At 41.8% G+C, this 15,803-nt stretch overlaps 1 protein-coding gene across 3 annotated transcripts in view; it reads right to left on the reverse strand.

The window, feature by feature from the left end:
- The window catches only part of EDAR (ectodysplasin A receptor), a 120,499-nt gene that overhangs the window by 53,277 nt on the left and 51,419 nt on the right, over positions 1 to 15,803 (reverse strand). The window contains exon 1 of one of the 3 annotated variants that reach the window (XM_083174019.1): positions 4,389 to 4,529. The exons of 1 other annotated variant lie outside the window; for it this stretch is intronic. In XM_083174019.1, coding sequence (XP_083030145.1) covers positions 4,389 to 4,443 — 55 coding nt within the window. In that variant the 5' untranslated portion in view covers positions 4,444 to 4,529. Of the gene's footprint in view, positions 1 to 4,388; positions 4,530 to 15,803 lie in introns of those variants that run through there. One more of the 3 variants, XM_083174020.1, reaches the window with a different exon arrangement.

The raw sequence follows: 15,803 nt of genomic DNA on the forward strand, positions 1-15,803 counted from the left end.
TAAATAAAGATGCCCACACACTGTGAAAAAGTGCTCAATGCGTTTTGGTTTACATTGCATCGCAACCAGTTCAAAATGCATGTGATACGCTACAACAGCGTGCTTTTTGAACTAGATGTGATGCGATGCGAAAAGGCTGCACATACTTTTTGTACTTCACGATGTGGTACGCATGAGTACATGCATGGCATCACAAGGCAATAATGCACCGTGTATGGGCACCTATAAGTTCCTTAATATGCATCTCATATTGATATTAGGTAGTGAAATGTAGTGGAAGGAAGGACCCCCGGTCGCGAATGAGACACCTGCCAGTGGTTGCGGAGGTAGCAGGGATTCCCGGCCTGCAGGTCCCGTCCGAGGTGGACTGCTGGAGCCCACCCGCATTGATAATCCTGCTCCAGGCTGCCCAGGCAAACTTAGCAGCACCCCCTTCCCCTGGGGGGACTCCTAAAGGGAGGAGGTAATGGCTCCTGTAATGGGGGGGGCGTGGCAGCGGCAGTAGACCTCAGCCTAGACAGGGCCAAACTATCACCCCCATTCTCACGGACTCCCCCCACCGCCTTGGTGACTGACTCTCCCCCCTACCCAAGGTTGGCTCTCCCTCCAGCCGCAGCTCCAGCCAGGGCCCCGGTCACACTGGCCCACCCCACAGCAGGACAGCCTCTGGATCTATCCATGCTGGCCGTGGTGTGCTGGAGGGGAGATGCCCTGTTTGAGCCCTTTCACAGATGCTCTGGAAGCAGCAAAGTCAAGATGGCGCTACTGTTGGCTGCCTAGGATCTGTGCCACTCAGCCAAAATATGTACCCCTTGTCTCCCCTGTAGTATTCCATATCTGTACTGTTTTAATTGTCTACCTACTGTATCTGGCTGGTGCAATCCCCAAGTGGCGCCGATGAATGGCTGCCTGGGGCTGTACAGCTCAGTAAGTATATGTTCCCATCTCAGTATACCCATAAGGATACATCTAGTGCATATCTGTACATGTTATATACATATGTACTGTCACTGTTTACTTGTTCCTACCCTGGCTGTTGCACAGCAATCCAAATCTAATTCCTAATATATGCAAGTATACCTGGCCAATAAAGCTGGTTCTGATTCTGAACAATGTAGTCTATAAGCACTTTAAACCTTGGCATAGAGCAGGACATTGGGGTTAATTTACTAAGACAGGAGTTCTGTTGAAAATGGGATATTGCCCATAGCAACCATCCATATCTACTTCTTATTTATTTAGCACCTTCTACAATATAACAGAATTACCAAAGTTCTACCTTGCCATTTATGAGTACTCAATGCGGTTGCAACGCTTCTATTCTTCCCACCCCATAGCTTACCGGGTACACAGTACAGGTTCTGTTTCTGATATGGAGAAGAGCCCTGGACAGCACAGTGGTGCAATGGTTATCTTTACAGCACTTGAGTCATAAGTTTGATATCTGGGTACCAAAAGGTTTTTTTGCATAATTGCGGCAAGATATTATATCACTCCAATAGTGTACAACAGATATGAAGTGTTGTTTATTATCTCCATAATATAATGGAGATATTAGTGCAAGGATTTGAGGGATCTGTTTGTCCCGACCGAAGGGAATTTGGGAGGCATGTCCACAGTCTGACACAGCTGTGGTAGATGCCTCTGGTGAATGTAACAGGTCAATTGTGTATAAGGAGGAGGCAGAGAGGGAGTGGCAGAAATGCTAAGCATGCCCAATAGGATCACGGCCATTCCCCCAGTGTGCCACACCCACACTACTATGTTCTTAGCCAAATGTTCATATTGCTGTGCTGGGTGATATGAGTATTGTATTGTACCCTTGGGAAGATAGCACACCCTGGCTCAGCTCTAGATTATAGTATAAAAGTAATGCTGCTAATGTGATACAGGTCGAGTATCCCGTATCCGAATATCCGTTATCTGAATTATTCCGAAAACCAGACATTGCAGAAAGTGAAAAAAAAAAATTTTTTTTTTGCTAAAAACTCACTGGGGACATTTGTAACAGCATCACTGGGGACATGATATGTAACTGGCACTATATATGTGCAAGACAATGATTGCTTGGCATTCAAATTCAGTGCTGAGATAGTACACACATTTTGTTTCACGTTTTGAAACCTTGGTTTTTGAACAAATAAAATATACAGTATTTGTGTGTATTTTATGTGGTAATAAAATATATTTGTGTGTATATTATGTGTTTATACAGCATAAATGCAAGATACTTCAAAATACATCATTGAAATATTAAAATATTCCGAAATACGGAATAATCCGTTATCCAAAATTCTCCTGGTCCCGAGCATTTTGGATAAGGGATACTCAACCTGTATATTCCCTGTATGTTATCAATTCTATCCATTTAATTCCAACATGGTTTGTTCAGGTGATAATATTTATTTGTTAACTGATAAATAAAAATGAATTATTAAATGCTCTGAGAATATATCCAGCAATTAAAAAAATAGGTATTTTTACATTAAGAGGATGATTTTAAAAGATTCCATTTAGTGTATTTGCATATGTCTGGTCCATACACTTGAATTTGGATATGTACACTGCAGCTAAGATGCATCCTATGATACGGACTATAAGGACTGTGCATAAATGATTGCTGTGCACATTTGTACGTCACAGAACATAAATAGCAGTGCACCTCAGTGGTCATACCAACGTGCGCATTCATGCATTTCCTCTCTAAATCAGGCCTTTAGAATCTAAAAGTAAAGTCCACAGCATTTGCTTGACCATGTAATCTATGGCCAGGTAAGGGTGCGTGCAAGTAAAACAGTGCTCTGTACATATACTGAATGCACACTCCTTTGTGCCTTGGGTTACATTTCTTAGAAGGTTCCACACAAATGTCAGGGATAAAAGAGATCAGAGGAATCGCAGCGCAGGTAACGTCTTGGCAGAGGAGTGGCATTGGGAATATTTATCTCAACGCTTTGAAGAATACTGGCTTACTCTGGATCTAATTCTTCAATAAATAATACATAAGCACACTTCTGAAGCACTGTGCTCATAACCTATATGCAAACGTACAAAGAAAACTAATAGGTAAAAGATGTGTAGCTCAGAATATATCCAATCTTGTTATAGTAATATACTGTATGTATTGGAGAGATGGGTATGCAGTGAAACAAGGTAGAGATTACCTCCGTCATATACCACTCCCCCAGTTACACTGTCACATGCGGGAGCTATGCTAATCTTACTTCAGCTTCAAGTGCCATTTGTGAAATACATGTACTGTCATGTCAGCTATACACAGTACACCTTCCTTTCATCATCTGTATTTTTGGCAGAAAAAACAATGGTATCATTTGTAGTCAGATATTGTGTTGGAGTGTGAGATTTGATACTAAGATTGTATTCCGTAAAATCTAAGAAAACAAGGTTATTCATCCGGTTTAGAACCCTAAGCTCCACTTTTGAGAATGTTTCTTACTTTGTGTTTATCATATGATGTACCGTATAAGAAAAAAAATATGGGTAAATTTAATAGGATGAGAGATTCAGAAAGTGAGAGATTTGGTAAGAAATCTCCAGGTTTTTTTTTAAAGCGGCAATCATTTACACGGCGAAACCAGTTTGATTTTGACGTGTTAATGATTGCCACTTTAAAAAACTGGAGATTTCTAAACAAATGTCTCACTTCTGAATCTCTCACCCTATTACATTTTACCATATAAATCAACGGCAAAATATGTAGCGTTGTAATAATATTCCTAAAATGACTTACATGGCACATTATATGCGGTAATGTATTGACCTGTATTTAATACTGCACTAATAATACATTAATTAATTATACATAACATACCTTGAGAGCTACACAATGCTGGATGCATATTTTTTGCCTTGCACATACAGTGCATAATAATACAAATGTTAATTGTTTTATGCATAACCTGACTAATTTAGGAACTGATTAGATTGTTTGATTTCTAGTATAAATGCTTCAGGCAAGTGGCAATAGCGCAACAAGAAAGACAGAGATTGTTTCTTTCCCTGTACCAAGAATGATGCTGTCAGATCACTCTGTGCTGCACCTCCTTCCGCAAACTATCCTCTCTCTCCTGTACAATGAATGTATAATACTGTACATCACATTCAGTTGGGCCTGTAGTATTACAATACAGGTTTTGTATAGATGAGTGTACAGGTTGTGTGACAGTACTTAGGGTACCCAACCTCACCATACATTAATACACCTAACCAAGCAAGTGATATTGATTTCTCTGCTTGTAAATATAGTAGCACGTCAGCTGTTTAAACCTATATGTATGTTACATACCCTTAGAATTAAATATTCTGTTCTTTGCTACAAATATTGATATCAAGCAGTGCTAAATTGCCTAGTGCTTAAACATACTTACACACACAATTTAGGGAGCGAAGGCAGAGGTCCAGGCTACTTGGCAGTGCAGGCATTTATCCAGTCAAGGCAATAGTTTTTGGGGTTTGAACATAAACCTTTTTCCTTTTATCCTCTCAGCACACTGGTGAGGTGAGGGATCTGGCAGCCCTGCCTCCTTTCCACCCACATAAAAAGTTAGCAATGAAATACACAAAGGTCTTTGAGAAACTGTTACTTAACTAATAGAACCTGCAATTAATCTAGTGTTTAGGAAACCATATGTCCTTAATATCATACTGTTGGTAACCACTGCCCTAGGGTGAGAGGCTGGCACGGTAGCAAATCATTACAGGCTGCTGAGGTTTAATACAGACGACATCATTTGGGAAATCTATACGTTATGTGTTGTCTATAACGTACAAACATTAAAGCTGCACTGTGCTAGTTATGTCTGCCGCTATCAAGTTCACTTAAACGCTTAACACCGAGTATGATCAGGGTTACAGAAACCAGACAAAACAGCCAATCATGAGCGATTACACAAATATGTGACCATAAAACTGAATAAGCCCAAATTCTATTCATAGTCACTCTGCAGTACAGCCAGGGACGATCTCCAAGCAGCTGATGCTATGTGGAGATAGATCCAGAAGTAAACAAGGAAATCGGTCTGGCAACATCTCTCACTTTACAAAGTCAGAAAGTGAGCTCAAGCCAATTCTTTTATCTGTAGTCACTTATAGCTATTATGTACAAGGAAATTGACTACAGGTCAGCCAGCTGACAGCACCACTCAGTTGCCAGATGCTTAGAGTGGATTTTGATCAGTTCCACAGAATGAACCTACAGTACTGAGTGACAGCAACATGAACTCTGTGTCACCATTAGAGATGGTTTACTATAGATGTGTGTGTGTGAGGGGCAAGTAAGAATTAGCTCTGTAGCAATAACAAACATCCACATGCGATGCCAAATTGCTGGATACATTTTGGAGACCTAAGTACAGCATCTTTCAGTGTACACAGTCCTCATTGGTTACCAGGCTTTTGAGAAGAGAATCAGACCATGCAGCATGAGAATCACCTAATATATCCAGATACACACAATGCTAAAAGGAACACTATTGTTGGAAGCATGAAAGCAAAATAATGGAAATCAATGGGCAAATTTTAGTAATGACCAAGATCCACGTTTCTACCAAGCATTGTCATTATGACTGTACTCATGGATGATCGTTTAACCAGCCTTAGATATCTTATGAAGTCTATTGGTGGACTGTAAAGTATATACTGTAACAGATGTAAGTTACACAAAAACAGCTTATGCTAAAACAGCATCATCGTAAGTTGTGTACACTTTATATGATATTGTGAAATATGTTGCTATCTGCGATGGATGGCAGTGATCATCATAGTAAATATCCTCAAATTGAGTGGATTTGATGGTGCCCAATATACAATGGTCATTGTCCCATTGGATATGCAATGTCTGTTACATCACATGACCACGTTTCTTTGTTGTGCTGTCAGCTGTGTACTCAGCTTTACTCTACATTAATACCATATCTGCCTAATTCATTCATGATCAGTGTATGACACCTTTCCTCTAACAACAGATACACCTCCTCAAGGCAAGTCGGTGTGTTGCTGCAGGTCTACATGAGCTACAGGCCCTTACTGTACTTGTCATTTGTTTGGGAAACACTTTTCTACAATGATCGAGTTTCTACAGTCCTATGGAGGTGTGAGTGCCAGATACAAGTAAATGGGCATTGGTAGGCACATACTGTATGTGCATTCTATTTTTATCAGTATATATTCTCTTTGTTAGTAAATTGCATAATTCCTCTACCCACCCCTTCTCTTCCACTACAGGCAATCAGGTAGTGGCAGAGGGGTTCTCAGTGCAACAGTTCATCCACCTAATGGACCTGAGCGGATTCCTGAAAACCGGGAATAACTTTGTTCACTTCTGAATGAGGCCCTTTGTCTCTTTTGTGACTATAGGAACATAAAATCACACTCTGGGCTCATTAATTCTAAATTGCTTTGCCTTTTCAATTATGGGTGATAACTATTTTTCATTATTCATCTTTCATTTACTACTACCGTGTTTCCCCGATAATAAGACATCCCCCGAAAATAAGACCTCCCCCAGATTTTGGACATGTGTCCAAAATAAGACCTCCCCCGAAAATAAGGCAGATTCAAATTTCAATCCTGTGGATTGCAGACAATAAATATTAGACCCCGCTAACCTCCGCTAACCTCCAGGTGATCTTCAATCACCTCTGAGGTATTTAGAGACCTCCGGGTTCTACAGATGACGCTTTGCTCCCAGGGATGCATTGCGGGAGCCGCGTGACGTCGCCGCGCACATCACGTGGCGGCTGCAGCAGAGCACGGAGCACTGGCGTTGATGAGACAGAGAGGAGGAGAGGTGTGTAAACTGGGGGCATGTTTACAAGGAGCACTGGGGCATGTTTAAAAGGAGGACAGGGGCATGTTTACCATATCAAGGGGGTTTGGGGCATGTCAAAGATGGCGGTCTGGGGCCTGTTTAAAAGGAGCACTGGGGCATGTTTAAAAGGAGCACAGGGGCATGTTTAAAATGAGGACAGGGGCATGTTTAAAATAAGACCTCCCCTGAAAATAAGGCCTATGGTGTTTTTTGTTGGTTGAAAAAAAATAAGACAGTGTCTTATTATCGGGGAAACACGGTAGGTCAAAACGGTGTGTCACAAAAATCTCATGTTTTACTTGGTCAAAACTAGCAGTAACCATGAACTAACTACTGGCCCAGGCAGCACTGGGCTTATTCTCCAGGCAGCTCAGATGTGTCCCAGGGCTGTGACCTATAAACAGCAATGCAGAGATGTGATGTCATAATTCATGCGGGTGTGGTATGGTGGTCGAGTTACTGTATGTCAGGGTCGAGTTACTGTATGCTCTTTGCCCTGGCCATAAGTAAAAAAGAAAAACATTATGATGATCGGGAATGGGGAAGATGGCTTCTCTTCCATAATTGGTGAAGAATGATTGGTTCTCCACCACCGATGGCAAAACTGACAGCTGAGATTGAGGGTTGGTACTACAGCAAGTTCCTCTACAGCTGCAAGTCTGTGTTTTTTTGTGGTGACCTATGTATGTGGATTTTTTTCCTGTGAGGGCCAGTATGTGTGTTTGTTCACCATGTGTCACAGTAAATATTGGGGAATTTTTTTTTATTTAAAAAACAGTTTTTTTTTTTCATTTTATATTATTTGCTCTGCCTCATGTTTCTATGTACTGTATTGTACTGAGCTTTAGTAAAAATTATTGGACATTTTTTGTTTGTTAATAAAAGTATTTGGTACTTGTGTAGTTTCACGGCGCCACAAACTATGTTAAAAAAAGTAACTTAACTCCGTGCCAACATGGAGAGTTCATACCTCCACTATCCATGTTGGCATGGAGTTGATTTTAAATAGCATGGTGAGCGTAGCGAGCCACCGAGCCCGCAGCGTGGGCGAGCGAAGCGAGCCACGCAAGGGGACTCAGATGCACCGCGCCATTCTGGCCCCGTGAAACTACACAAGTACCAAGTATTTATTATGGCACCCCAAAATTGCCAGTATCAGGGGCGTAACTCCCAGAGGCAATGGAGACTAATGCATCTGGGCACCAAGCACTAAATGGGCACCTGCTGGTTCACAGTGGGATCCAAATGTGACCATAGCTTTTCTAATGGTTCTTATTGGTGCACTCACTGCTGCTGCAGAGTTAATCAGCTCTGTCCCAGGAGCCTTGTTAACACCTGAAATAGGGAACAGGAGAGCTCCTGCCTGGTACTGCCCAGTCTGTGCTATGACAAGCAACAGTGTACCCGCCACTGCGGCTATACCGTGAGATGGGACCCACCTTGTTCATACTGCAGATGGCTGAATCTTGTGAGTCTGAACCTGACCCACCTGCCATTGTGACACCTTTTTTTATGGGGAGGGGGGCCCCAAACTTTAACTTGCCTCCAGGAAACTGTGATGAACTTACGCCTCTGGCTAGTATACATAGGGCCAGCACTGGTCAGTCACAACATAAATGCATTGTCACAAGTTAAAAAGTTACGGTTCCTGTGCCAAACTGTACGATCTGTGTTAGTGAATGAGTTCTTTAAACAGTCTCATTCATGCATACCTACTATTTAACATAAATTGTTACTATATGGCAGCAGCACAAAATGGCCAATTAGTTATAAAAATAAAAAGTAATTAACTCTTAAAAGTTACTATGCATTTTATCACTGTTAAACCAATAAAAAAGTCAGAAGTAATTACAGGAGAAAGCGTACTAGGCCTATATTTATGGTATTTTCATAAAAATATATAAATTGCATTATAAGAGCTGTAGTATTCGCTATAACTGCCATATCAAGCTATTAAATGAGTCATTGTTCATGTCTGTAGGAGTCATTGCAGTTGTCTCTAGGACCCAGGAAGGCATGTCTGGAAAGGTTCTAACTGTAAATGTGTAACTTAAAAGAGGGACTTTTACCCAGCCACTGTAACTGTGGTAGCTACCCACCTTCACAGGGGTGCTGTTAATATGATTTATCTGCATGTCATTTCAAACAAAGATCGCTCAGTTTTCAATAACTGAATTTTTATCACAATTGATGATTCATGGTAATGATTTATGTACGTGTTCCATTCATTAGCACAATTCCTGTTCTAAGTTGTAACATTAATACATAAAGAAGCAGGGGCGGATCCAGGATAAAATGACAGGGGGGGCACCATGATAAAAGAGGGTTTAGGTGGGGGAGGGGCAGTGTTAGTGGTGCCAGTGTACATGCTAAGAGAACGGCAGAGAGAGGGTGGGAATGGTACTAAAAATAGGCCCTGGCAGTTAAAGTCTGCACGCCCACCATGGCGACAAATGTGAAGGATGCAATTGTGCGCGCAGCGAAGGCGCGCTCCAGAAAAGGGGGTGTGGCCACTCAACAGGGGGCGTGTCCTTGAGTGTAGTGTACAACACCATATACAACTTGTACACATTATGCAACAAAATACTACACCCATTATACTTGCCCCTTACACATGATGCCAAATGGAATGAGCCAAAATTCACATAATGCCACACGGATTGAGCCAGAATTTACATAATGCCACACGGATTGAGCCAAAAAGTTACATTATGCCAAATGGATTGAGACAAAATTCACATAATGCCACATGGATTGAGCCAGAATTCACATAATGCCACACGGATTGAGCCAGAATTCACATAATGCCACATAGATTAAGCCAAAATTCACAATACGCTTCATAAACAGGGACATTGTCCACCGAAGGCGCGCATTAAACATTTACACCATAATGTCCATTACACGTTAAGTTACACGCTATTATGTCCATTATGTATTATGCCAAACACCATAATGCCTATTAAAAATTATGCTACATAAGTGCTGCTTATCTACATGCTCATTGCCAAGGGTTCCATGCTCATTGCCAGAGGTTCCATGTTGTTGCCATGTGGGATTACATGCTCATTGCCAAGGGGGAATACATGCTCGCGGTAAACGGGGACAGCTGCCGCCAGGCAGAAGTGATAGCCACTGACAGTGGCAGAGCCTGGCTGTATTCAGAGCACTGCAGGTCCCGGCTATTTGAAAAAATACCCCTTTCACACCAGAAAATGCATTCCCAGGTTGGCCCCTTTTACACCAGCCTAGTCCCTGCATTTTCTGGTGTGAGGGGGAGAGAAAACCACCCCTCCACCCCTTTAACCAGTTATCTCATTTAACCAGCTATATCTTCAGAAATAACTGACCCATTTACATGAGACAAATATCATATTGAAGAACTTTTGAGTGGGCTTTGAATGATTTTGGTACAGTGAAACTGGAGCGTTTTGTTACAGAGTAATCTGCCCTCAAAGAACATGAACAGCCATGAAATTACATGTAAAAAATAAAAAAATTGGTTTATATGCAATATCTCTGAAACCGATTGACCGATATGGACCAGCCTGGTATCATATTGAAGGCCCAGCGATTTGGAATGGAATGAGATCAACCACAAGCTTCTGCGAGGCCAGGGGGGAAACTGGCAGCCGCCGGAACTGGGTGGGGGGTCGGAATTGACGGGTCCCATATTATCCTATGGGGAAAAAACGCTAAAGCTTTGCCAGGCGATATCTCCGGTTCCCGGCGGACTAGAGACACGGGGCTGGGCTCGTTGGAAAGCCCTGGTCCTCAGCTACAAAAGTAATGACAGGGGGGCACGTGCCCGGGTGCCCCCCCCCTGAATCCGCCACTGTAAAGAAGACATATACAGATGTATCTATGTAAATATTTGATCAAATTGCACTAAATAGCTTTTTATTGTAGTAAGTAAAGTGCGCTAAGTGTCCCACCATATATTATTTCTCAAAATATGCAACACTAATGCGATAAAAATATAATGCCAGGGAACACACTACACACTGACCACTCTTGCTGGCATTGTACTTCATTTTGTGAGCGGCTAAGTCACTAATCTGTTAAAATGCAGTTTGGATTTGAGTGACTGTACGTTGCCTTGTGCCACGTATCATTAAGCTTAATGTGCAACTTTATACCAATTCCTTTGTGGCACAAATACTAAAGTACTGTAGTTCCCCTGTACACTGTAAGATACAATGGCTGATATCCTATCACTTATAGCGGTTAATAAGCTGGTTTGGGGCTATCTAATCAGCAGCAATAAGCAGATGCGTAATGTGGCTTATCAGGGATTGGTGTCACCAATAAAAAAATACTGTCTAAACATCAGGAAAAATAGAGAAAAACTAAAAAAATTCCCTTCCGATGTTTTACCATGGTAATTGCATAACGCCCATGGTATGCAAAAAAATGTGAATCGAGGGGAAGTTTAAGGGTCTCGTACTGTATGGCACATAAACTTTAGATGAATGGCTACACATCTGTAAAACATTTAAATACATATGTACCAAAAACTTACTGTATTTAATTCTTATATATTATTTTATATAAATTAGTGATCATAAAGCTAACACCATAATTTAGCCTTCTATTCTATGTGAATATACCATGTGAATTTTATTTCACATGGGATGTTGCTATCGGCAACCAATCAGAATCAAATTATTATTTCTTTAGCATCTTTTGGTTGATAAAAGATAGTGGGGGAAATTTACTAACATTGCCGATTACGGCTGATCCCCTGTACGAATGGGATCGTCCGAAAATACGACCTGAGAATACAGCTAAATTACTAAACTGCTGTATTCTCAGGATTTATATTCGGCTACCAAGTTTCCTGGCAGCCAAATACGGATGCATTGCACGGATCAGTCAGATCTCTGTGTAATAAAATAGAAAAATAAATACATGATAACATAAACTTCATGGGGTCCCCCCCCCACCAGCATAATGAACCCCGGCTGTGGCATTAATTACAGGTTAATTAGGTCAGACTACACCTTGACCTAATTATCGTTTGTGGTTTAGGAAACCACAAAATTCCCACGCCTATTTAGAGCGGTGAATCGATCCCCGTTCTACATAGAAAGAGAGCTCCGCTTGACTGACAGGTCAGCAGAGCTCAACCAATCAGGGGAGTGCTTTTGGAGTGGGGCTCCCTGATTGGCTACAGGGTATTGCAGTGACAGGAGGCAAGGGGGGACCCGGCATTTGGGGGATGGAAGTCCATGTGTTTTTTGTGGTTTGTTTTTTTATAACCCCTGTGGATGCCTACAGGGACTGCAGAGATCTACACCACACAGGGCCCGTTGCTGCTTGGCGAAATACAGGGGACCCCATCTCTTTTTGTCCCCCGTATTTTGGGAACCAGGTCTGGGCCAAGATCCCGGTGCAGTTTATAGAAATACATGGGGACCTTATTTAATTTTTTTCACTGAATTTCTGTAACCATCATCGTCTCAAAGAGCTATGGCTGGTTTTGCTTATTTTGCTATTTTTACACAGAGAAGCCTGCATGCATCTGACTGATCGGTGCAGGCTTCAGCTAAATACGATTGGAAAATGAGGAGTTTTTCACGGCCGAATTCAGCAGTACGAATGTTAGTCAATGAGCACACCACCATAGAACTCATGGTAATATACTGCTGAGTTCTGTTGATGGTGTATTCATTCGTACACCAGATATTGGGGGTTATTCTGGTTCACTCCTTCTGACAAATTCCTTCTTAGTTGGACAAAACCATGTGCACTGCAGGGGGGCAGATGTAAAATGTGCAGAGAGAATTAGATTTGGGTGAGTTGTTTTGTTTCTGTGCAGGGAAAATACTGACTGCTTTATTTTTACACTGCAATATAGATCTCACTTTGAAGTAAAACCCCATCAAATCTAAATCTCTCTATACAAGTAACATCTACCCCACCTGCAGTGCACATGTTTTTATCCATCTAAGAGGGAATTTGCCAGAAGGAGTGAACCAGAATAACCCCCTTTGGCAGAGCATGCTGTATATAAATACGGCAAATCTGCCGAATTCGGCTAATAGTACATTAGCCAATGCTCATTTTTCCTCTTTATTTTAGATCAAATGGGTGCATCTTAGAAAATCCCCCCCCCCCCAATTTCTGATTGGTTGCCCATAGCATAATTCCATGTGAAATAGAACTCCCATTGAAATAAATTTCCACCTTAGTGTTCCTTTAACAGGTAATATCTAAAAGTATATTGTAGGCATTTCTAACCCATAGCGTGTCACTGGGAAAGGATCATAATGATGTACTGACTGTGTCACCAAGTCCCACATAAACCTGTTTTTCTTTTTGGGATAATTTTAAAAATACCAATCCTCCAATCCTGATTCTCTTCAGATGAGACCAAGGAATCAGGCATCCGTAACAGGTTTCATTTCACAGATTCCCAAATGGATCGCTGATTAACGCAGGTCTCCGATGGGCTGATCAGTGAATCGGTCATTGAATCGGAGCTGCTGTCGGTTCAGATAATTGGAGGATCATGGCCGCTGATATAAGGGGGCGTTAACTCTGCATTAAATGGAACATTTCTCCAAAGCATGAATTGAATGGTACTATTTTGAAAGCAGTAAATGTACTGACTTATATAGCAAATGGTTGGCTAAGTCAGACTAACCATATAATGTCATGGCAGAACTCAGGAGCAGCTGCGGAATGGTGACGTTATCCCCAAGGTGTTAGATACAATACTGCTCGTCTTTATCTGTTGATTGTAACAAATATGTTGAGTTTCATTTATTTGCTATTCTGGCATGTGAATTGTTCTGCTCCATTAGGAAATCCAATGCTGTACATACTTCTCTGTATAAACATGCTGTGTGGGATGTCTAAGTCCCATTAGTAAATCCAATGCTGTATACACTACATACTTCTCTGTATAAACATACTGTGTAGGATGGCTCAGTCAAGAAGAGCTGTAAGGCTGGGTACACACTAGCAGATAAATCAGGCAGCGTGTTCTCCATACACACCAACCGATCCATTGTGGCTGATGTTACAAATGAGCGGTCGCATTTAGGCCCTGATTCAGGTCGCTTTCACACAGGTCATGGGACGGTGGCGAGGGGTTGCGCAAATGGGAACCCCCAGCGTTTCATGGGCGTTCTCATGAAAATGCTGGCCGTTCCCATGGAAATGTGCCTGTGACGCAGGTGACGGGGCGGGCAGCTGGCATCAGCTGATGTCAGCTGCCCGCCCGCTTCACGCACAGGGATCCTGCATATCGAATACACCGGAGAGATCTGCGAGCACTGTAGAAATCATTCGATGGTTGCGAATTAGGAGGTGGACGGTCGTGCGGCCCGTGTTTAGAGGACCTGCAGCTTTGTGGGTCAACCAGAATCAAACCTTACATTCACCCACCCAGTTGAGTTGTCAAACAAAGCTGGTTCCTGATGTGGAAGGACGGGCAGTCAGTAGATTGCCTGTGCACACAGCAAGCACAATATATCTGTGAATGACGTCGTTTTCCAATTTATCTCTTGGGTTTGATATCTCTCCCTATATCTGGGCAAGGCCTCAGTACACTATGAGCTACAAGGGCTGTTCTTCATATAGATAATGGTAGGCCGTCAGGGAGGTGCTGAGCAGGCCCCTAACCTGCTGCACCTCTATACATGTGTCCACTCTGTCATCACCTATGGCTTGCCTTATCCATACCCCGGACACAATTTTTGGGCCTTTACACTTTATTTGGGCACCAAACCAGGATTTTCAATTAAAAAAATAAAAAGTCACAAATGATATCTCTCTATGATATCTCTCAGCTTTAGTAAAATGGACCCCGATCTTTAGAAAACTTGACTAGCCTGTCAGCAAGGAGAGTGGTCTGTTAGCTTTCATCAGGAGTCACTGAACCATTTTTTAAATGCTTTGCATCTGGCCTAGATGACATAATAAACTGTTCTAAATATAAGGTATTTCCACATTTTATTGGGAATTTTTCATTCTCTTTTGATGTTGTGCACAACCTATCGGCACTAACTAATAAGATGCACAGACTGTGGCGTCTTTCACTAATGTGCTGATATTGCTGTCACAGATGCTTAGATTAAGTGATTTCTTTCTAAACTGCTGCAAGGGAATATACATGTTATTCCATGTAGCTTGATGTCTGTGTAAAACTTTAGTCAGTTTACCCTGACACATGTATGTGACAAGACAAACTACAAAGGGGAGTGTACTAGATTTAATTAAAAAAATCACCGAAAGATCATCTAGATGACACTATATAGAGTACTGACTGAGCTTCGGTTGCAGTAATCTTCTTTATGTGCTGCTTATTGCCCACCCCGGTGTAAGAGTCACATACATGTATTTTCTGTTTTTTTTTTCTTTTCTTTAAATCAATGATTTCAAAACTTGGGACTAAAGTGTGGTGCCTAGGGGTGGCCTGACTCCCAAATCTGGCCTTGAATATAGGCGTTACGTATTTGCATTGGTGTGAGCCCGCACACACTTTAGTCAGTCTGAGACCCTAGCTAAAGCATCTCATTAATGTTTTTAATGGATTGGAGGAAACATGCATCCTCTTTTTAATAGAAGATGACTGATATGGAAAGGCTGCATCTCAATGGAACCAACAGATCCATCCCTTTCGGGGTTTTTTTTTCTGCTCCCCAGTGAGAAGCCTTAAAACCATTTTAGCACATCTTAGTACTACAGACATTTTCTTTGTCAATGCTTACCATTTCTCATATCATTCGGAGTCTACAGTCAATTCAACAATTTTCTAATTTTTTCCACATTTTTATTTTTGATATGTAAGGTCTTCTGGGACCTTCATCATCTTCGACATCCTCACAACCATCACTAAGGGCCTTATTCTGGTTGGTGCGTACTTTCCCGTATACTTTCGGATGGCGTTTTTTAGCCGTTTGCGCATGCGTGGGGAACGCTATGCGCATGTGCCACGCATAGTCTCCGTACTTGTACTCACTAA

The sequence above is a fragment of the Crinia signifera genome, chromosome 2 (genome assembly GCF_055691185.1).
Source record: "Crinia signifera chromosome 2, ASM5569118v1, whole genome shotgun sequence".
In the NCBI taxonomy this organism is placed as follows: domain Eukaryota; kingdom Metazoa; phylum Chordata; class Amphibia; order Anura; family Myobatrachidae; genus Crinia; species Crinia signifera.